The 19,829-nt window shown below is 50.0% G+C and overlaps 7 protein-coding genes across 7 annotated transcripts; 5 read left to right on the forward strand and 2 right to left on the reverse strand.

Moving 5' to 3' along the window:
- Window positions 1-599: 599 nt before the first annotated feature.
- On the forward strand, window positions 600-3,105 carry drs1 (putative ATP-dependent RNA helicase DRS1; the record flags this gene model as incomplete). Its single annotated transcript, XM_057180852.1, has 2 exons — window positions 600-2,360; window positions 2,410-3,105. 2 exons carry the CDS (start codon window positions 600-602, stop codon window positions 3,103-3,105), a joined length of 2,457 nt encoding a protein of 818 aa, XP_057029238.1.
- Window positions 3,106-3,649: 544 nt separating this feature from the next.
- Window positions 3,650-6,082, forward strand: N7457_009810 (putative C6 transcription factor; the record flags this gene model as incomplete). Its single annotated transcript, XM_057180853.1, has 5 exons — window positions 3,650-3,756; window positions 3,814-4,192; window positions 4,263-4,344; window positions 4,396-5,182; window positions 5,236-6,082. 5 exons carry the CDS (start codon window positions 3,650-3,652, stop codon window positions 6,080-6,082), a joined length of 2,202 nt encoding a protein of 733 aa, XP_057029239.1.
- Window positions 6,083-6,442: 360 nt separating this feature from the next.
- On the reverse strand, window positions 6,443-8,251 carry N7457_009811 (uncharacterized protein; the record flags this gene model as incomplete). The annotated part of the gene is made up of 3 exons (XM_057180854.1): window positions 6,443-7,090; window positions 7,173-7,591; window positions 7,657-8,251. The coding sequence occupies 3 exons, from the start codon at window positions 8,249-8,251 to the stop codon at window positions 6,443-6,445; spliced, it is 1,662 nt and encodes a 553-aa protein (XP_057029240.1).
- Window positions 8,252-9,020: 769 nt separating this feature from the next.
- Window positions 9,021-10,010, forward strand: N7457_009812 (putative TIM barrel metal-dependent hydrolase; the record flags this gene model as incomplete). The annotated part of the gene is made up of 1 exon (XM_057180855.1): window positions 9,021-10,010. The coding sequence occupies one exon, from the start codon at window positions 9,021-9,023 to the stop codon at window positions 10,008-10,010; it is 990 nt and encodes a 329-aa protein (XP_057029241.1).
- A 308-nt stretch (window positions 10,011-10,318) lies between these two features.
- N7457_009813 (WD-repeat protein) lies at window positions 10,319-14,965 on the forward strand (the record flags this gene model as incomplete). Its single annotated transcript, XM_057180856.1, has 3 exons — window positions 10,319-11,309; window positions 11,374-12,941; window positions 13,049-14,965. The coding sequence occupies 3 exons, from the start codon at window positions 10,319-10,321 to the stop codon at window positions 14,963-14,965; spliced, it is 4,476 nt and encodes a 1,491-aa protein (XP_057029242.1).
- Window positions 14,966-15,352: 387 nt separating this feature from the next.
- Window positions 15,353-15,774, reverse strand: N7457_009814 (uncharacterized protein; the record flags this gene model as incomplete). The annotated part of the gene is made up of 3 exons (XM_057180857.1): window positions 15,353-15,409; window positions 15,473-15,537; window positions 15,603-15,774. 3 exons carry the CDS (start codon window positions 15,772-15,774, stop codon window positions 15,353-15,355), a joined length of 294 nt encoding a protein of 97 aa, XP_057029243.1.
- A 2,139-nt stretch (window positions 15,775-17,913) lies between these two features.
- On the forward strand, window positions 17,914-19,686 carry glr1 (glutathione-disulfide reductase GLR1; the record flags this gene model as incomplete). The annotated part of the gene is made up of 3 exons (XM_057180858.1): window positions 17,914-18,293; window positions 18,355-19,190; window positions 19,250-19,686. 3 exons carry the CDS (start codon window positions 17,914-17,916, stop codon window positions 19,684-19,686), a joined length of 1,653 nt encoding a protein of 550 aa, XP_057029244.1.
- Window positions 19,687-19,829: the final 143 nt, after the last annotated feature.

Consider the following 19,829-nt stretch of genomic DNA (forward strand, 5'->3'; position numbering starts at 1 on the left):
GTGCGCAAGGATGAGGCGGAGGATTCTGGAGCGCGAATCACGGAAATTCTGGCAATGGGAAGAGAATGAAAGATTTGCATGAAAAGAGAGAAAAAAATTGAAAATGAGAAAAGGACCAAAAAAAGATTGAAAATCGATATGAGCAGGGAGCAGCGAGATCTTTGAAGACTCATAGTCTCCACCCTGATGTCTCTCAGACATCTGCACTCACCAAGAAAAAAGAAAAAAAAAGAAGGGAGGAAATTTGAGCAGGGAGGATCATAGGCAGTTATGAATTTAAGATGTATGATTATTCAAAATGTTTTCTGGTGAGAAGATATGTACTCCGTAGGACATGGAAACTCATCAAAGTATGGATATGGAAGCTCAGAACTCCGAAGTCGTTGCGATATTGGGGCGGACCATTGATTAGGTCATCCAAAAATTTCTCGTCACCGCCCGGGGAACTTTTTTTTGCATGTTGATCCCATTTCTGCTCGACGAGATTGAGTTGCTTGCACAGTGTTCGGGGGTCCAGATTTTTTTACTGAGGCTGTTTGAGAGTGTGTGGAAGACATCCCACTATCTAATTTACACCGGAATTTGCGCCAACGTCCAAAATGGCTCCTCAATCGGCGAAGCGGAGTTCCGCCAAAGACGACGATTTCGTGTTCACGCTCTCTGACGACGAGACTGAGCCCCGGTTCGAAGAAGACGATGACGACAACGAGATGCAGGATGACAATGCGCCATCAGTAGACAACAAAAAGCGCAAGCGCGAGGTCGAAGCCGCCAAGCCCAAGAACAAGAAGCAGAAGCAGCAAGAAAAGCAGCAATTGAAGAACGCCAAGAAGAACAAGAAGAACACCGAACCCGTACCCGAACCCGAGTCGGAAGAGGAAGAAGATGATGATGCTGCAGCGGACGCGACAGAAGACGACGGCGTCTTGAACCCCGAGTTCGAGTTCGATGTTGGCGGTGTCGCGAACCGTGGTGTCACTGAAGGCTTCGATGGTTGGGGTATTGATGATAACGCGGAGAAGCGCTCTGGTGATAAGAAGGCTGTCGACATCGATGATATCATTGAGCGCAGGCAGGCCAAGAAGGCCGAGGCTGCTGCTAAGAAGCAAAAGAAGAAGGCCACCGAGGAAGAGGAGGAGAGCGCATCCGAAGACGAGGCCGCATCGGGCGACGAAATGCCCGTCGACTTCGAGGACGATGAGCTTATGGCCGACGATGCCTTTGGCATGGGTGCGGATGGCGAGGAGGAGAGCGATGCCGAGGGCCCCGAGCCCGGCTCTGGAGACGAAGATGAGGATTCCGATGAGGACAAGGACGAGAACGAGGATTCGGATGACGATGCTGCATCTGACAATGACTCTGTTGCCACACCCGTTGGTCACCCAGATGATATCGGCTCAGACCAAGAGTCCGATGTAGAGAGCGTGGTGGACGAGGAGGAAGCAGAGAAGCGCAAGGCGTTCTTCGCCCCCGAAGAAAAGGTCGACACCAAGGCAAACATGGCCAAGATGACTTTCCAAGAATTCAACCTTTCCCGCCCCATTCTTCGAGGTCTCGCCTCAGTTGGATTCACAGACCCCACTCCTATCCAGCGCAAGGCAGTCCCCGTTGCTTTGCTGGGCAAGGATATTGTCGGTAGTGCCGTGACAGGTTCAGGAAAGACTGCTGCCTTCATGATTCCTATTCTCGAGCGTCTTCTCTTCCGTCCCCGCAAGGTCCCTACAAGTCGTGTTGTGGTCCTGATGCCCACTCGTGAGTTGGCTGTTCAGTGTTACAACGTTTCCGTCAAATTGGCCACCTTCACAGATGTCACATTCTGTCAATTGGTCGGTGGTTTCAGTCTTCGCGAGCAGGAGAACGTGCTCAAGAAGCGTCCCGATGTCATCATCGCCACTCCTGGTCGTTTCATTGATCACATGCGCAACTCTCCCAGCTTCACAGTCGATACCCTCGAGATTCTCGTTCTTGATGAGGCCGATCGTATGCTTGAAGACGGTTTCGCCGACGAGTTGAACGAAATTCTCACCACCATTCCCAAGTCTCGTCAGACTATGCTGTTCTCCGCGACCATGACTGACTCAATTGACAAGCTCATTCGTGTTGGTATGAACCGCCCAATGCGGTTGATGGTTGATGCCAAGAAGAACACTGTATCAACACTTGTTCAGGAGTTCGTGCGTCTCCGCCCTGGACGAGAGGACAAGCGTCTCGGTTACCTTCTCCACCTCTGCAAAGAAATCTACACAAAGCGCGTCATTATCTTCTTCCGACAAAAGAAGGAAGCTCATCGCGTCCGCATCATCTTCAGTCTATTTGGCCTGAAGGCAGCTGAGCTGCACGGTAGTCTGAGCCAAGACCAGGTATGTAGTAAAGTTTCTCGTTATATTTGAACCACACTAACTTATACAGCGTATCAAATCCGTTGAAAACTTCCGAGATGGCAAGGTTGCCTTCCTTCTCGCTACCGATGTTGCGTCCCGTGGTCTGGATATCAAGGGTGTCGAGACTGTCATTAACTACGAAGCTCCCCAGAGCCACGAGATCTACCTGCACCGTGTTGGTCGTACCGCCCGTGCCGGCCGCTCTGGTCGTGCTTGCACAATCGCCGCCGAGCCCGACCGTAAGATCGTCAAGCTTGCTGTCCGAGCAGGAAAAGCACAAGGTGCCAAGATTGCCAGTCGTGTGATCGAGCAAGCCGTTGCAGACAGCTGGGCCCAAAAGGCTGAGGATCTGGCCGACGAAGTCACCGAGATCTTGCAGGAAGAGAAGACCGAGAAGCAGTTCTCCCAGGCTGAGATGCAGTTCACCAAGGGTGAGAATCTCATGAAGCACGGCCACGAGATCATGTCGCGGCCAAAGCGCACGTGGTTCGAGACCGAGAAGGACAAGAAGGTTGCTCGCAAACTGGGTGCTGTCGAGCTCAACGGTCCCAATACCAAGAAGAGCAATGTCAAGCTGAGCAACAAGGACAAGAAACGTCTGGATGATGCACAGATGAGACACGATGGTAATATCGGGTGGAAGAAGGGTAAGGGCGATGCCGCCAATGCGAAGGCGCCCAACGGCAAGGGTAAGGGCAAGGGTCCCAAGAAGGGAAAGAAATAAGGGATCTATGAATCGTGTATACAATTGAATACCATGCAAATAGCATTGACGCACTATAATCGGGACTCTTCTATAGCTTCATGTATACACCTTGTACGCCGAGCACCAGTGGAGCCTCGCGCTAAAGTGGATGCTCCCCCAAGATCATCCCAAATCCTCCACCAATGAACTCCCATACTCGCTGCCTTAATTGGCCCGTCGTTATGGGATTTTCCAGAAAAGAAGAACCGGGCCGAGGCTTGGGGAATTACTCCAATTGACCTGGAGCTGATTCGACGTTAATGCATACTACTTCACCTGGTTTCAAGGGAAAGGCTTATCCCCGCGACAGCCCCACGCGTCTTGGGGCCAAAAATCTCCTCCTATTTTTTTGATCCTCCTCTTCCTCCTCTTCATGTTACTCTGTGCGGGGTACATCTCCAAATCTTCGCTGGAAAGGTGCATCTGGAATGGCCGAACCTCTTAAGCCGATTCTTCCCCGCAAGAGCGCTTTCTCATGTGAGGCCTGTCGTAAACGCAAGGTACGCGCGGATCCTTTCGGACGATGCCCGAGATTGCCAAGCTGACTGGTCGCATCCAGGTTAAATGTAATGGCGCTAGTCCATCGTGTTCGCGGTGCGCCGCCCGCGGCGAGCAGTGTGTGTACAGCCTGTGAGTCGACCTCGTTCTTCCCGCTCGCAGCCGCTGATGCCCGTTTGGCTTTCAAAGAGCCCCGACGTTATCGTACACGAAACAACTGGAAGCCAGAGTTGCGCAGTTGGAAAAAGCTTTATCGAAGCGGGGGGAGGGGGAAGAAGCACAGAAAGCAAGATCGCCATCGTCGGTGGCCGAGTCTAGTTCGAGCGCACCGAAGATAAAGATTGATCCCGATACTGAAGAACTCGCGAGGGAGTTTGACGGTCTCAATGTGGAGAATGACGGTCGCGTCTCTTTCCACGGACCGACGAGCTTGTTTCAGCTGCCCAGTGGAGTGGTAAATGAAACGACGTCGAATTCGCATTACGCGCAAGAATTGGAAGGTCGCAAGGAGCGGCTCATTAATAGCGCATGGCGGGAGAGGGCGTTCGAGCAGATGGCTGCTATGCCGGTAAGATTCTGCTCGACTGAATGGTGGATCGCATGGATGTTGCGATGCGCGTGCTAATATCCTCTGGCAGGAGCCTTTTCAATACCTTCTTGATTCGCACTGGTGCTGGATCCAGCCGCTATGGAATTTTGTCTATCGTCCTGCATTTACACGTCTGTTCGACCCTATCAGTTCAGACGACATATAAACTAACTTATGAGCAGGTGATATGAAAATTCAAGGGACTTATTATTCCGATGTCTTGTTAAACGCCATTCTTTCTCACTCGGTACGGTGGTGCAAAGCGGAGCCTCAGGTCGGCCCACTTTTGGGCTCCTACGATGGTGGTGCACAATTCTCCCATCGCGCATTGACTGGGGTATTTGAGTCTCTCAAAGTTGGCTATGCAGGCATTCCTACTATTCAGACATTACTCCTGCTCAGTGCCCAAGAATGTGGCCGCGGAAACCGGACGCAAGCTTGGCTATACAGTGGCATGGCCTTTCGGTTGCTAGACGACTTGGGAATCTCAATTGACAGTCGGAAATATTCCGGGTCAGCTCAGTTGAGCGATGAAGATATCGAAATACGAAACCGTTTATTTTGGAGTTGTTACTTCTGGGATAAGCTGATCTCATTATACTTTGGTCGTGCCCCAACCATGCAGCACTCCCATGTCAGTCCACCGCGGATGATTCTTGATGACACTGCTGAGATCGAAATATGGACACCTCACGGTGTGAACTTCACTGACGGTGCTCACTACCCGCCCACGCAGGCTCATTCAACGTCTTGTTTCATGAAGATGTGCGGTCTGGCAGAGGTTTTGAACCAGATTCTAATCCACATCTACGACCCAATCCGCCGAAGTTCGGACTCGGAATTCTATGATTGTGTTCAGGAGCAGGCCAAGAATCTAGGTGACTGGTGGGACGAGCTACCGGATTATCTGAAGTTGGCTGCAACAGATCTTCCTCCATACTCCCCACCGAGCCATATCGTGATTCTGAAGTATGTGCTTAACCAGGCCTGAATTGTAAGACACTGCTAACTCAAATGACTAGTTGTTACTATCATACTATTAACATCCTTGTCCATCGACCAATTCTTTGCTCTCGGGAGAGGCTCAAACCCCACCCCGAGGGACATGACTCCAACCATCTTGTACAGTGCATGGCATCAGCAACATCCATCCTATCTCTGTTCGATCTCTACCGCCGCACATTCGGCGACAGCCATGTCGTTCTTTCTCTGGCATACAGCCTCTATACTGCAGCATCCATCTTCCTGCTCGAGATCCAAGCCTTGAAGTATGCCGCACCTGGAACACTAGACAAACTCAAGTTCTGCATATTCGCTTTGGAGAGAGTCAAAGCTGCCAACCCCGTTATTACAACGGCCCTCAGCCTGATTTCCCTGGAGCTTCAAAAGCTCCAAATCGACATCCACATGCCTATCCCCGAGACAGATCAAGAACGCCACCCTCATAACAGTCAACCACTTCCCCAACCTCATCCTTACCCCAACCATTCTCAATCCAGTCAGTCGCCATCAGGAGGTAGCAACCCATCCCGCCATGTCTCACCATCCCAGCACCACCACCAACCCCAACCACCGATGGACACGCATGTCCAAACTACCGGCCTCGAAGACACACCATTGATGCAAACGTACAACAATTTCCAGCACCCAGGAGTCGGTTTCAACATCCCCAACTCGGCTGAAGTTCCGCAATTGCCACCTACTCATCTGCTGGGTGGCATGCCAAACGCTGTGATGACGATGAATGACCCAGGATCGTATGAAATAACGCCTGAGGTGTACGAGGCATTCTCGTATACGCATCCCATAACAACGAACATGACGCCTGCCTTTGAGCAGGGCTGGGGTAGCAAACATACCTACAGTTAATAAACAATCACGGGCCTTCCCAATGATCTCTTACAGTCGAATATACTTCTTGTTTGAAAGATAATACTTTTGTCCTCTCTCCTAGCTGTCGGCCTTTGTTTTCATGATTCCCGGATCCATATAGCGTGAACTTGAATTAGATATCACTTCGGCAATCATTTACACAATTAGAAGTGTCGAGCCCATCTTGTATCTGGCCGATTGCGCCCCGGAATACACACATAAAATGCAATCCTGATAGGTGGGAGGCGAGAATATTAGATTCTATAAAAGCCAATCCAAAGATAACTAAAGAGGTATCAATAGATCGCAATATATAAAGGAAGGCATAGAAACGACCAAAAGTAATCTCTACAAGTTCTATTCATTAGCTTTCAAGTTACGGTCGGCCTTGGATGCAATAGTCTTCGCCGTAGAAGGCTCCGAATCAGCCTCGCAGTACTTGGGTTTGGCCCGCCACCGCAAATACCACGGCCCATCGAACAAATCACCCATCCGCTCAATCGGCACTCCATTCGTCTCAGGCATCCAAATACCAAGAATAACTAGCCCAGAGAAGCAAATAAGTGCCCAGAAGAGATAAGCCCCCCAGACGTCAAGCGAGACGAACATATTGGGGGTAACGCGCACAACTGCAAACTGGAAGAACCAGTGCAGCGCCATACTGATGGCGTAGCTCACGTTACGGATGCGCGTTGGGAAGATCTCCGTGCCATAAAGATATGGTACTGTGCAGAGACCGATGGACCAGCCAATGGCATAGATGAAGACTGAGGCAACAGCTGCGTTGGAAGCATTTTGATTGGATGACGAGCCCGGGCGAAGGCCCATGTATATGCTCATATAGATATGTGCACACAGCTGTAGACTGAGTCCGGCGAGTGTGCAGCGACGTCGACCGAGGAGGTCGATTAGACACCATGTAAAGGCCATCGTGAAGATCAATTTGATTATCCCGTAGACACCAGAGGAAACTAGGGATTGTCCATCGCCTGATATACCGGCATACTGTTTCATACATGTCAGTGTATTGTAATTGATACTAGGTAGCTTATCTTATTAAAAAGTGCCAGTGTTTGCATCGACTGACCTGAAATACGTTCGTCACGTAATATGTGATACCATTCCCGCCGGTCCACTGACCGATAGTCTGCATCGTGATCAGCAACCAGAAGCGTTGCCGGTAATTCGAGTTCATCTGTGTCTCCTTGAACAGAGTCCAATGGGAGGCAGAGCCTCGATCTGCCGCCCGGTCTCGCTCCCGTACATTGATAGACTCGAACTCCGATATGATCTCAGCATCATTGATAGCTTTGCCACGCAGCCGTGCCAGAGCCTCCAGTCCTTGCTGATGCAGCTGTTTCGAAACTAGATACCGAGGAGTTTCAGGACAAAGATACGACAGCCCGTATGCAATACCGACAGGGATTAATGGCACCGCCTGAACTAGCCGATATTGGGCGGGTGTGATCGACATATGAACCCTGGCACCGTAATTGACAAAGAACCCTACATAGCAAAGCTAGTCAGAACGGGTTTGGTGTGTATACAATAGAGAGAGGGCCATAGCTTACCAGTAGCCAGGAAGGCCAATAAGACTACCATGTACACCCCCACCACCAGACCTCTCGTCCTAACAGGGGCTATTTCGGTTAAATACAGCGGCGCAGTTACTGTTAGGGCGCCTGCACCCAATCCACCCCAGATTCGACTAAACAATAACAGTCCATATATACCAGATGCGAATATTTGGATGAATGTCCCTGTTGCCCACACGATGCATGCAAGGCGCCACGCCACCAGCCGCCCGAGTCGATCGTTTAGATCGAGGACTATCAGGGCACCGAGCGCTGCGCCTAAAACGTTGAAAGATGATATATTCGCTTTTCGATTGGCTAGCCCGGCAGCATTGTTCTGCCAATGTGATGGATCGAGGTCGTAGTCGGACTTGAAGGAGGGGAGGGAGACACTGGCGCTATAGCCACCCTCGTCATAGCCTAGTAACGGTGCGCAATTAGTCGCTGTCACTATGTTTGCCAGGTGCGGCAGATCGCCCATCTTCAGCCACTCCACCAATTCCATACCTTTCGGAATCCCGCCGCAAGCTATGACACCAATCACCAAGGCGCAGTAGGGATTGGTCGACCATCGTGACGTGGTCCCTCGCATGGCCCTGATTTTACACGAGCTGTGGAGGCGCCCACTGTATAAATCTGGGGAAAGGAAATGAAACCGACAATCTCCAGGGTGTGGACAAGGGGAGTTGAGTGGTCGGCATCCCGGCCAAACAGAGATCGCGTCGGTCAACGTCCGAGCTTTCTTCTCTCACCCCTCTTTCCTACCGCCGTGCTGTATACAAGGGCTTGAGCAACGCACTTACTGCAATACAGACGCTATCTTACGTTTTAATTCGTTGCTTTTTCAAACTACAATGCCTTTCACGTCTCCGAAGTGATACAATATTCCAATGTCGGATCGCGGCGCAGCTACCCACTTTTGGCTCCGCTCCACGGCTCGTCAGCCCATAACAGGCCCAGATGGCGGCTTAGATATTAGCAGGAAACCCCTGGCGGACAACTTCCGAGCTTGCTTGAATTTCTTCCTCTGGGTTTGGTGGCAATCGCGAGGATTCCGAAAGGGTGGGCCGTGCAAGGTCTGCATTATGCACTTTGAGCACCGTCGATGAGTGCTGAATTAAATCGAGAAAATCCCCATATTAAAATGCTCCTAGTCACGAGCGACATTCTGTATATTGATCGGTGAAGCTCGCATGGTGCTGTTTAGGCTCTGTCTTAGAGCGACGTCGCCCTGCTGGACATGTTCGTCTGTGAGTATCGCCGGAGGGCTTCATTCGTGCTCTTGAGTCTTTTCTATCTTTCTACCTCCTCGGCTACTTTCTCGTCAAGTTTTGCCTCTATATATTTGAGAACTATTCAGAATGCTGACTACCACTCAGCCCAAGTCCAGTGTACTGTGTAGGCCTTCATCAACTTCGTTTGATCTGCATTCCATCCGTACAGAGCAACGGCGTTCAACCCATGTTGTATCCGCAAAAGCATCGGTGAGACAGAGGATCCCTCCGAAATCATGGGATAGCCATATGCATGTTGTGGAATCTGAGCGATTTCCTGTCTCTTCGACGGCGGTATACAAACCGAAGCCACATACGCTAGCCGAAGCGCTCGCCTTCGAGTCTGAGCTGGGCATTGAGAATCTTGTCTTTGTGCAGCCGTCAATTTATGGATCGGATAATTCTTGTTTGTTAGAAGCCTTGCAAAAACTGGGACCATCCCGTGGCAGAGGAGTTGTCGTGGTTGATCCTGCCACCATTGAACCGGAGACATTGGACGAATGCCATGCCCTTGGAGTCCGTGGACTGAGGATCAACCTCCAGTCTACAAGGAAAATGATGGATAAGCATGAGCTGGAAGAAACATTACTCCAGCATGCTGAACTTGCCCGGCCTCGCAACTTGATTATCGAGGCCTATCTCCCTCTCGGGATGATCTCAATGCTCGAATCGATTGTTCCACAATTAGGCGTGCGAATCTGCATCGACCATTTTGGCAGTCCTGACCTCTCATTGTGGGTTGGAGATATGTCATCGTTCAACCCTTACAGTCTGGATGGGTTCTCATCTTTAATATCTCTGCTTCGTGGTGGGAACACATATGTCAAGGTATCTGCGCCGTATCGCTTCAGCAAAGACCACCAGCTGCGTGATCTTCAGGCCATGGCTCGCGAGTTGCTGTCTGTTGCACCTGATCGGGCGATCTATGCAACTGATTGGCCACATACCCGATTCTCCGGAGTTGATATCAGTCCATTTACTGAATGTTGCTTAGACCTATGTGAAACTAGACCAGGGCTTGCGGAGCGCCTCTTTCGGAAGAATACCGAGGAAATGCTCGGTGTGGAGTGCGCTTAGAGTTAGCTTTTCGAAGGATACTGCATTGAATAAGGCCGTCTATTTAAATGAGCTACTATCTACACCACCCAAATGAGGGGATACTAGCCTGACGACAGGGAGGATGGTAGGGGTCAGTTACCCCGCAGCTTTCCCGGGCGAGGAGCCGCGACGAGGCTGAGTCTCCCTGAGCTGGCAGTTCAACATCTCTACCCTCACGACTCTGGGGTCAATACTTCAGGCTTACCTCAAATTTAGAGGAAACTCTGAATAGCGCAGGTTTGTTCAGGTCGGTTTCAACCACAGCCAATCTCGGTCAATGAAACAAGATGGCAGCATCTCGTCCCTCACGCGAGGAGTTTCAAGTTGGCTGGATTTGTGCCCTGCCCGTTGAGGCAGCAGCTGCGAAAGAGATGCTGGACGAGAATTTCGGAATTCTGGAAGAGCAAGATATAACAGATCCGAACTCGTATACCTTGGGCCGCGTCGGCAAACACTATGTGGTCATCGCCTGCCTCCCCGATGGACAATATGCGACTACTTCTGCCACAACAGTTGCAAACAATATGTTGCGCACTTTCTCCACCTCGCTGCGTATTGGACTGATGGTGGGCATCGGGGGTGGAATCCCATCTGATGATCATGATATACGACTAGGCGACATCGTGGTCAGCCGCCCGGAGGGATCTTGTGGAGGTGTCGTTCAATATGATAAAGGGAAAATTGGCAAGGACGGCAAGCTCGACCGAACGGGATCTTTGAATAGTCCCCCGAGGTCACTGCTAAATGCTCTTGCTAGTATGAGAGCTGCTTTGTTGACCGATGACCCGGAATATCCCGAATACCTCAGGAGTGCGATCGGGAGGAATCGAAAAACACAAAAGCTCTTCGCTAGGCCTGAACCCAAGAGCGATCGATTGTTCAAGACAGAGCATGACCACCCCCGTTCTAAAAAAACATGCGATGAGTGTCCAAGAGAATGGGAGATTATCCGCGAGGAACGCGAAGACGCCGATGCGGATGCCGAGTCACAAACGCATTATGGCATCATTGCATCTGGGAATTCAGTTGTCAAAGATGGGGCCACGAGGGATCAAATACGGAAAGAAACGGGCGCGTTGTGTTTTGAGATGGAGGCTGCGGGCTTGATGCAGGATTTCCCTTGCATTGTTATCCGCGGCATCTGTGACTACAGTGACTCGCACAAGAGTAAACAGTGGCAAGGGTATGCTGCTTTGGTCGCTGCAGCCTACACCAAAGAGCTTCTCAATTATGTTCCACGGGGTCAGGTGCCGCAAGAAAGACTAGCTGCAGATTTGAGTAAGTAGCACTTTACTACTCCTACCGCATAGTTCGGAATTGATGTTGTTTTCTCTTTTTATAGCGAAGGTTTACGGCGAGATTAAGGACTTGAAACAAGATTTAGTCGTGATCAGTCGCAAATTTGACCTACAGGGGTTGCTCATTGCTCCAGACGCCGCATTTGACTCTTATGAAAACATACACGACGAATGCCTCCCAGGGACGAGAATAGAACTGCTCAACGAAATCGAAGAATGGGCAAAAGCTCCTGACCAGAAATGCATCTTCTGGCTGCAAGGCATGGCAGGCACTGGCAAATCAACAATATCTAGAACTGTTGCAAGCCGTCTCAAGCAGGCTGATTCCCTTGGAGCGAGCTTCTTCTTCAAAAGAGGCGAAGCAGACCGGGGAAACGCAAAGCGATTATTTCCAACAATAGCAAATCAACTTGTGAGGAGTCTTCCGCAGCTTCTTCCTTATGTCCAAAGAGCAATCGGTGAGGATCCACACATCTCAGATAAGGCCCTCAGGGAGCAATTCTCGAGGTTGATATTACAGCCACTTCTTTCAGTCGAGACTAGCGGCACTACAACAACATTGGTGATCATAGATGCATTGGATGAATGCGACAGAGATGATGATATTCGAGCTCTTCTCTGGCTTCTCCCACAAGTTCAACGCTCAACCTCAATTCGAATACGATTCTTCCTGACTAGCAGGCCTGAACGGCAAATCAATCGGGGCTTCCAGCAAATCGCGAATGATCGTCAGCATTTTATACTACATGAGATTCCAGCGCCTGTGATTCGCAAAGACATCACATTATATTTTGAGCATCAAATCTTGAAATTGAGAGAAGAACAGGAACAGGAGCGAGGGCTATCCCCTGGTTGGCCGGGTGAGGACATATTTAATATTCTCATAGAGCGGGCCATTCCATTATTTATCTCAGCTGCAACCCTTTGTCGGTTCCTGAGGGATAGGAGCTGGGATCCGGATACCCGTCTCAAAGCTCTTCTCGCCGATCAAACAAGCTATGTGTCGAAGATGGGCAGTACTTATATGCCGGTGCTAAACCAACTCCTCCATGGCCGAGATCGAGACGAATCACAGGTCTTGATCCAAGATTTCAAGGACATTGTCGGTGTCATTATTGTCCTTGCAGCTCCACTCTCTGTCAATGCGCTTTCTCGGCTACTTGATCGACAGGCTCATGATGTGTCTTACAGACTGGATCATCTCCATTCGGTTCTTGATGTTCCAGCTAACCGAGATCACGCTGTCCGGTCACTCCATCAATCTTTCCCAGAGTTCCTGCTGGATCGCAGACAAAAGGAGAACAACCCGTTTTGGGTGGATGGCAAAAACGTACATCAAAAGCTTGTCACACAATGTCTGAAAGCAATGGCCTGTCTGCGTCAAAATATTTGCAACCTCGAGAACTATGCGACACCAAAAGTCGATATCGACTCAGAGTCTATCCACCAGAATCTACTACCACAAGTACGATATTCTTGTCGCTACTGGGTGCATCACCTAGTGAATTGTACAGACATTCATGATCTGGTTCATGATGTCCACTGGTTTCTTCAAACTCATTTTTTGCATTGGGTTGAAGCAATGAGCCTACTGGGTTTTGCATTTGAAGTAGTAAGAATGCTTCATCTCATAGAAGGGGTTATACTAGTAAGTCCTCTAAATACACACATATGTAATTAGGTACTCATTTACGACCAGTATACTAACAATCCACGAAGGTTGATCGCTACCCTACTGTGGTCGATTTTTTACATGATGCAAAACGCTTCATTCTCAAAAACTGCTACATGGTTGATGAGACGCCCCTTCAACTTTATTGCGCAGGACTGGCGTTTACACCCCATACTGCAATAATTCGTAGGAGCTTTGAAACAGACATCCCTTCCTGGGTATGCCGGTTACCCCAAGTTGAGGCTACATGGAGCGCAGAACTACAGGTTCTTGATGGTCATCCAGGCTATATTACTACGATAGCTTTCTCGCCCAATGATCAACTTCTGGCATCAGGGTCTGCTGATAACACTGTTCGGCTTTGGGATACTACAACAGGCGCGCTCAGCCAAACTCTCGAGGGCCATGTAAGCGTGATAGCGTCAGTTGTTTTCTCGCCTGACGGTCGACTACTAGTCACTGGGTCCGATGATAAAACAATACAGTTCTGGGACCCAACAACCGGCGCACTGCAACGGACTATTGAGAGTCCCTCTGGTCCGGTGAGATCAGTCTCAATCTCACCTGACAGCCGCCTCGTAGTCTCAGGTGCTGATGATAGAGTCTGGCTCTGGAAAATCGCCACGGGCGAGCTCCACAGCACTCTCGAGGGTCATTCAGGGTTCGTCACATCAGTTTCCTTCTCGCCTAATGGCCGGATAGTAGCATCCGGCTCCACTGATATGACAGTGCGGCTCTGGGACCCGATAACGGGTGCGCTCCAAAGGTCTCTAGACATTTCATCCTTTGTCCATTCGGTGGTCTTCTCGCCTGATGGCAAGCTACTGGCCTCTGGCTCAAGAGATGGTATAGCACGACTTTGGGATCCGGCGACAGGAGTGTTATTATACAGTCTTTCGCATTCCGGCGATGTTGATTCAGTGGCCTTTTCACCTAGCAGTGATTTACTGGTGACCCACACCACGACATCTATACAGGTTTGGGGAATCGCTACGGGTGTGTTACAACGGACTCTAGACCATTCTTCTTCGTACGGTTCAATGGCCTTCTCACATGACGGCAAGCTATTAGCCACTGGCACTTTGGATGGTGCATTACGGCTTTGGGATCTGGCCGCCAGCGAATGCCAGAGTGAACATGAAAAGGGTTCCCATCCCTCTGTTACTGGCCACCTAGGATCGATCCGAGCGATAAGCTTCTCGCTCAATGGGCAGGTACTGGCGTCTATCTCTGGGGATGGTGCAGTGCGACTCTGGGATGCAGAAACAGGTGCGGTGCAGCGGATTATATCACCTGTAGGTTATGTCTGCTCGGTGGCCCTCTCATCAGATGGTCAGCAAGTCACCTGTCGCTCTAGAGGTTGGAAGTTTCGAGTCTGGAATACTGTCACAGGTAAACTACGGCATTCTCTAGATGCTAATGAGGGGGAGACAAGCTCGGCTCCCTCAGTGGTCTTCTCGCCCGATGGCCTGATGCTGGCGATCAATGGATTAGGCGGAGTGATACGACTATGGGACTTAGTGACAGGAACCGTTCGGCAGAGGCTCAAAGGGCATTCAGATGACGTGCAATTCATAAGGTTCTCACCTAACAGCAGATTGCTGGCATCTGCCTTTTCCAATCAGACAGTATGTCTGTGGGATCTAGAAACAGGCTCAATGCAGCGGACTTGGAAGGTCGATGGATCAATAGCCTATCTTGAGTTCTCTCCGGATGGCTCATGCATAGCCACTAACTTGGGTCTTTTGAGTGTTCAGCCAGGGCATGAAAATTGTGCCGCCTGTCTAACTCATTTGAACAAGGGAGTCTTCGACACCGAAGATCAATGGATTAAGATAAACGGGAAGAATGTATTACGGATTCCTCCTTACGCTCGTGCTCAATGTTTCGCTGTCCACGGCAATTTGTTTGCCCTAGGACATCAGTCGGGGCAAATTTCTTTTATAGAATTTTCTGCACCATAGCCATCAGAGATTGCCTTTCTTCCTACTTTCTTTCTCTGTTTTCTCAAGCTATATATCATGGAAGCTAAATGTATAGCAATAGATTTGATTGCTCCTGCTCTTGAGATCTGGTTTACTGAACACACAGATAGTCCTAAATACCGCTTGACATAAAGGTAGCCTGGATATACTTTAGTAGGTCCCCTGTTGATTTGCTTATGTTGATCAATTTATTATTTCCGCATTTTGGGATGAGGCAATACTTCTTAACAAGAGTGAAATAGAATATATATTACTTGATGTCTATTTGCGAACAATTACTGACACCAAAACGTCAACGTTAAGGCAATTTCTCATTCTGCCTGGTCATAATGCAGTTTTGTTTCATGTCCCTGTAGCCATCCTCGTTTAAATGTCCTCTGCATCCATGAAAATAACGTGGGAGGTACAGATCTTCTTCGGGCCCTAAAGTAAGAGAAAGCTAGGTTAGCGAATGCCAGTAGTCAACTCAACCCAAAAAGAACTTACAATGGTGTAGCAACAAGCCGGTCGAGACTGGTCCTCGCAAAGCTGGGGCAAATCGAGCGAATCACCTGGAAAACATAGATGGTCAGCTGTATGTCCAGTAATCAGAAATCCTGTGAATAATCATGCATACAATCCATAGCCTCGTTTGCCTTCGAGTTTCCGCGAGCGGGTGATAGATCACGACAGCAGAAGGGCGACTGCACCATGCCGGTGTCGTCTGCGGCAAAGTCGCAGTGCATATTGATCTTTTTGGCCGAGACCAAGGACAAGACGGCGGCGAAGGCGAGAGCTGAAACACGCATTATGGCGGTGATGGTATGGTCGCTGATGGAGGATCGATTGGTGTGATAGCGAGGTGATGAGGGCGTGTTTGGGAAGATCGACTCATGTATATCCTAGGGGAGGGTTGTTTTAGGGCACAATTTCGTCTAATGAGAAAGGACTATGCAGGAGAATTCGAGTGGCTAGATGCCTTGCTCCAGTGGCTAACAAGGCTCGTTCCTGGTTACTGATTTTGCGTGGCTAGGGAAATTGTCATCGCGTCCATTGGTAGATAGGAGGCGTTGTTGATGGCTCCTTGCATTCCTCATTCCTTGTGAATGCCGAGGTTTCAGAGTGTTGTGGTTTATGCTTCAACCTACAACATAAGAAGTGCATACGGAGTAATTGTAGCTAGGGGCAGGATAGACATGTAGATCATTACTGTTGAAGTCGATCCAGTTCCTTTGTGAGCTCATTACGTGCCCCTTGATGAGTTGTGTCAAGGGATGGGAGATTGGGACACATCGAAGAGCCGAACGATTGCCCTGGTTTTCATGACTGCGTACTCCGTATATTATCTCCAATTCGGATGAGGGCCTACTTATATACATGTCCTAGTAGATGTATACTCCGTATGGAGTATATGTAGTTAGATATATGTACATAACTCTTTATCCAAAGCCCTAACAGCGATAAGCTTGCAAGGGTTCAGCCCACTTTATCATCAGGATCTCGGGGCTTGCGGTGGCTTATGCAGGTACCACGTGGAACCTTTTGACGGTGTTATTTGCCAGAGGATTTGCCAGAGCCCAGGTCGGTTACTTGACTGCGGTTCCAAAGTGGTCCCAGTTACAATGTGGGCTTCTAAGGTGTTGACTGATCACTGCACGTGCTCGCTCTTATTGGATGTTGAGTCAGGTGATGTTTTGTTGAGGCCCCAACGATAAGATAATCACACCGCCCCCCGACTCGACCCCCTCACTTTCACCTTCCTGACCACACCACTACATACTCCGTACTACTCTGTACACACTGTGCTATTGTTTGAGAATCATGAAACAAACCTCTTCAACTCAAGTCGATATGGAACGCTCCGTTTATATTCCGCTCTGCTTCTGCCTCATCTCCTTTGCCGTTATCGCCTATTCCCACTAGTTATCCGCCCGCGATAGCATTCTGCCCCAACAGCACCCAGGCGCAGATGGAAGGACTCCCATAGTCTTGAATTCTGGTGTCTGGGATGCCTCGACTCCTCCCTATGCAACCTATCTCTCTATCTCGTCACCTCGTAGTACCGACATGCGAGCCAACCACTCTCTGATCTCCATATTACCTTCAACACTGAACACTGCCCCTCCAAGGCATTACCCTTCTATTTTCCACAACCCGAAGGACTGTCTAGCTTTTGGCCTGAAAGACTGAACTAGACAGAGCTGAGCCTTTATTCATCCCGAGCTGCTCACTATCTCTGCGCTTTCTGTGATATTGGAGTTCCTTCAAATCTACTGGAGGATGCTCTCCTCCCATGTCACTTCAATCGCACATTGGGATGCGTAGAGGCAAAGCCTATATTTGCACTCGATTACTTCTCCCTACATCCATCGCATTTTGATATTTATTGCGCTTTGATACCCTCTTGCCTGGTCACTATCATACCCCTACGAATATGATTCGATTGATAGGGCTCACACCCTTCTCTTTCTGAACCATCCTTCAACATTTATCGGCCTTCATTGTTTGCTCTCTGTCTTGACTTACCCCAGTCCTTCAACCCTGGTTCTTGATTTATGACTTGTCTGATCGATGTTATTTCCTTATATTCTACTCCGTACACCAAGATTGATCTCGGTGTGCTGGTCACACCCCATCGCTCTTTCTGGAATTTCCTATATCCTATTTATACAATCTATGCATGAACATAATTATCTCTCTACATATAAGAAATGCGTAGATCCCCCATCGGTAAACATCTGAGGTCATGACGTCTGACATCCCTGGGCATCTGGGGCATCTGGGGCATCTAGATCGGATCACGTAATCATTGCTGAGAAATCGGTGACGGAACCACCTGGGCGAGAAGCACAAACGTGCATTATCAGTCCCCGATATCGTCACCGTGGTCTCCCCGCTCACCTCAGCCTGCATATAATTCTCCCGCTCTTCCCCTCCCATACCTCCCCATGCTCTCTCGCTCCATCCAATCATCCCGGATAAGCTTTCGAGCCACTTCATCTCTGCCTCGGTCTTCCATCGGGCAAATCCGTGGTCAAACGACCAACCGAATTCTGGCGACCCTCAATTCTACCCGCTCCATCCCCAAGGACTCAATTGCTCCTCACTCTCGCCTCTCCACAATCTCGCGACACTTCTCATCGTCCTCTGTCTCTAAGAACCAGCAGTCGTCCAACATGGCTCCCATAGAAACGCAGCAGTACGATTATATCGTCCTCGGCGGTGGTAGTGGTGGCAGTGGAAGTGCCCGCCGGGCCGCAGGTTGGTATGGCAAGAAGACCCTGATCGTGGAGAGTGGTCGATCTGGTGGTACCTGTGTCAACGTGGGGTGAGTTTCATCTAAAGTTGAATGTGTACTCAATTGGGCTTTCTTTCTTACTTTATTTTAGATGTGTCCCCAAGAAGATGACATGGAACTTTGCGACCATCAACGAGATGTTGCACATTGGAAAGAACTATGGCTACGACATCCCCGAAAACATTACCATGGACTACACTCACTTCAAGAACACCCGTGACGCCGTCATCAAGCGATTGAACGGTGCCTACGAGCGTAACTGGGGCCGCGAAGGAATCGACCTCGTTCAGGGCCGTGCAGGCTTCGTCGAGCCCAACACCATCGAGGTTAAGCTGGCCGACGGTTCTGGCACTGCCCGCTACACTGCGCCGCACATCCTGCTGGCGACTGGTGGCCGCCCCAACATCCCCTCCGTTCCTGGCGCCGAGCACGGTATCACCAGCGATGGATTCTTCGAGATGGAAGAGCTTCCCCCGAAGATCGCCGTCGTCGGTGCTGGATACATTGCCGTTGAGATCGCTGGTGTCCTGAACGCTGTTAACGTTGAGACTCACATGTTCATTCGCGGCGAGAACTTCCTGCGCAAGTTCGACCCTATGATTCAGAAGACCATGACCGATCGCTACGAGGCCGCCGGTGTCCAGCTTCACCGCAACCACTCCGGCTTCAAGGAGGTGCAGCTCATCCGCGACGGTAAGGGCAAGGATCGTCTGATCAAGCTCATTGGTCATGACGGCTCCGAGCTCGAGGTCAACGAGCTCCTCTGGGCTGTGGGTCGTGCACCCGAGGTTGAGGACCTGCACTTGGACATCCCTGGTGTTAAGCTGAATGCTGGCGGCTACGTCGTGGTTGACGAGTACCAGAACACCTCGGTTGAGGGTGTTTACGCTCTCGGTGACGTGACAGGCCAGGCCGAGCTGACTCCTGGTAAGTTATAGCAGTTCTCACCCTTTTGATTGGAAGCATCACCTAACCATACTATACAGTTGCCATTGCCGCCGGCCGCCAACTCGGTAGCCGCCTCTTCGGTCCCCCTGAGCTGAAGCACTCTAAGCTCAACTACGAGAACATCCCCACCGTTGTCTTCTCCCACCCCGAAGTTGGCTGTGTCGGTCTCACCGAGCCCGAAGCCCGCCAGCGCTACGGCGATGACAAGATCAAGATCTACCACACCAAGTTCACTGCCATGTTCTACGATGTCGGCTTGTCCCCCGAGGAGAAAGCCAAGAACCCCACTGAGATGAAGATCATCTGCGCTGGTCCCCAGGAGAAGGTTGTCGGTCTGCACATCCTTGGTCTTGGAGTTGGCGAGATGCTGCAGGGCTTCGGTGTTGCTATCAAGATGGGTGCTACTAAGCAGGACTTTGATAGCTGCGTTGCTATCCACCCTACCAGTGCTGAGGAGCTTGTTACTATGCGGTAATACCTTTTGAGATAGAGAACAGATATGTGAATAATAATTTAGAATATTATAACATTTATAAGTTACTGCGATGCGAGGTCCACAGTTTCTCTCCTTGGATAGTCAGTAGGTGAGGGTCAGCCTTGTGCAGCACGATGAGCTTC

The sequence above is a fragment of the Penicillium paradoxum genome (assembly GCF_028828445.1).
Source record: "Penicillium paradoxum strain IBT 22861 chromosome Unknown utg000007l_segment0_segment0, whole genome shotgun sequence".
NCBI classification, from domain to species: domain Eukaryota; kingdom Fungi; phylum Ascomycota; class Eurotiomycetes; order Eurotiales; family Aspergillaceae; genus Penicillium; species Penicillium paradoxum.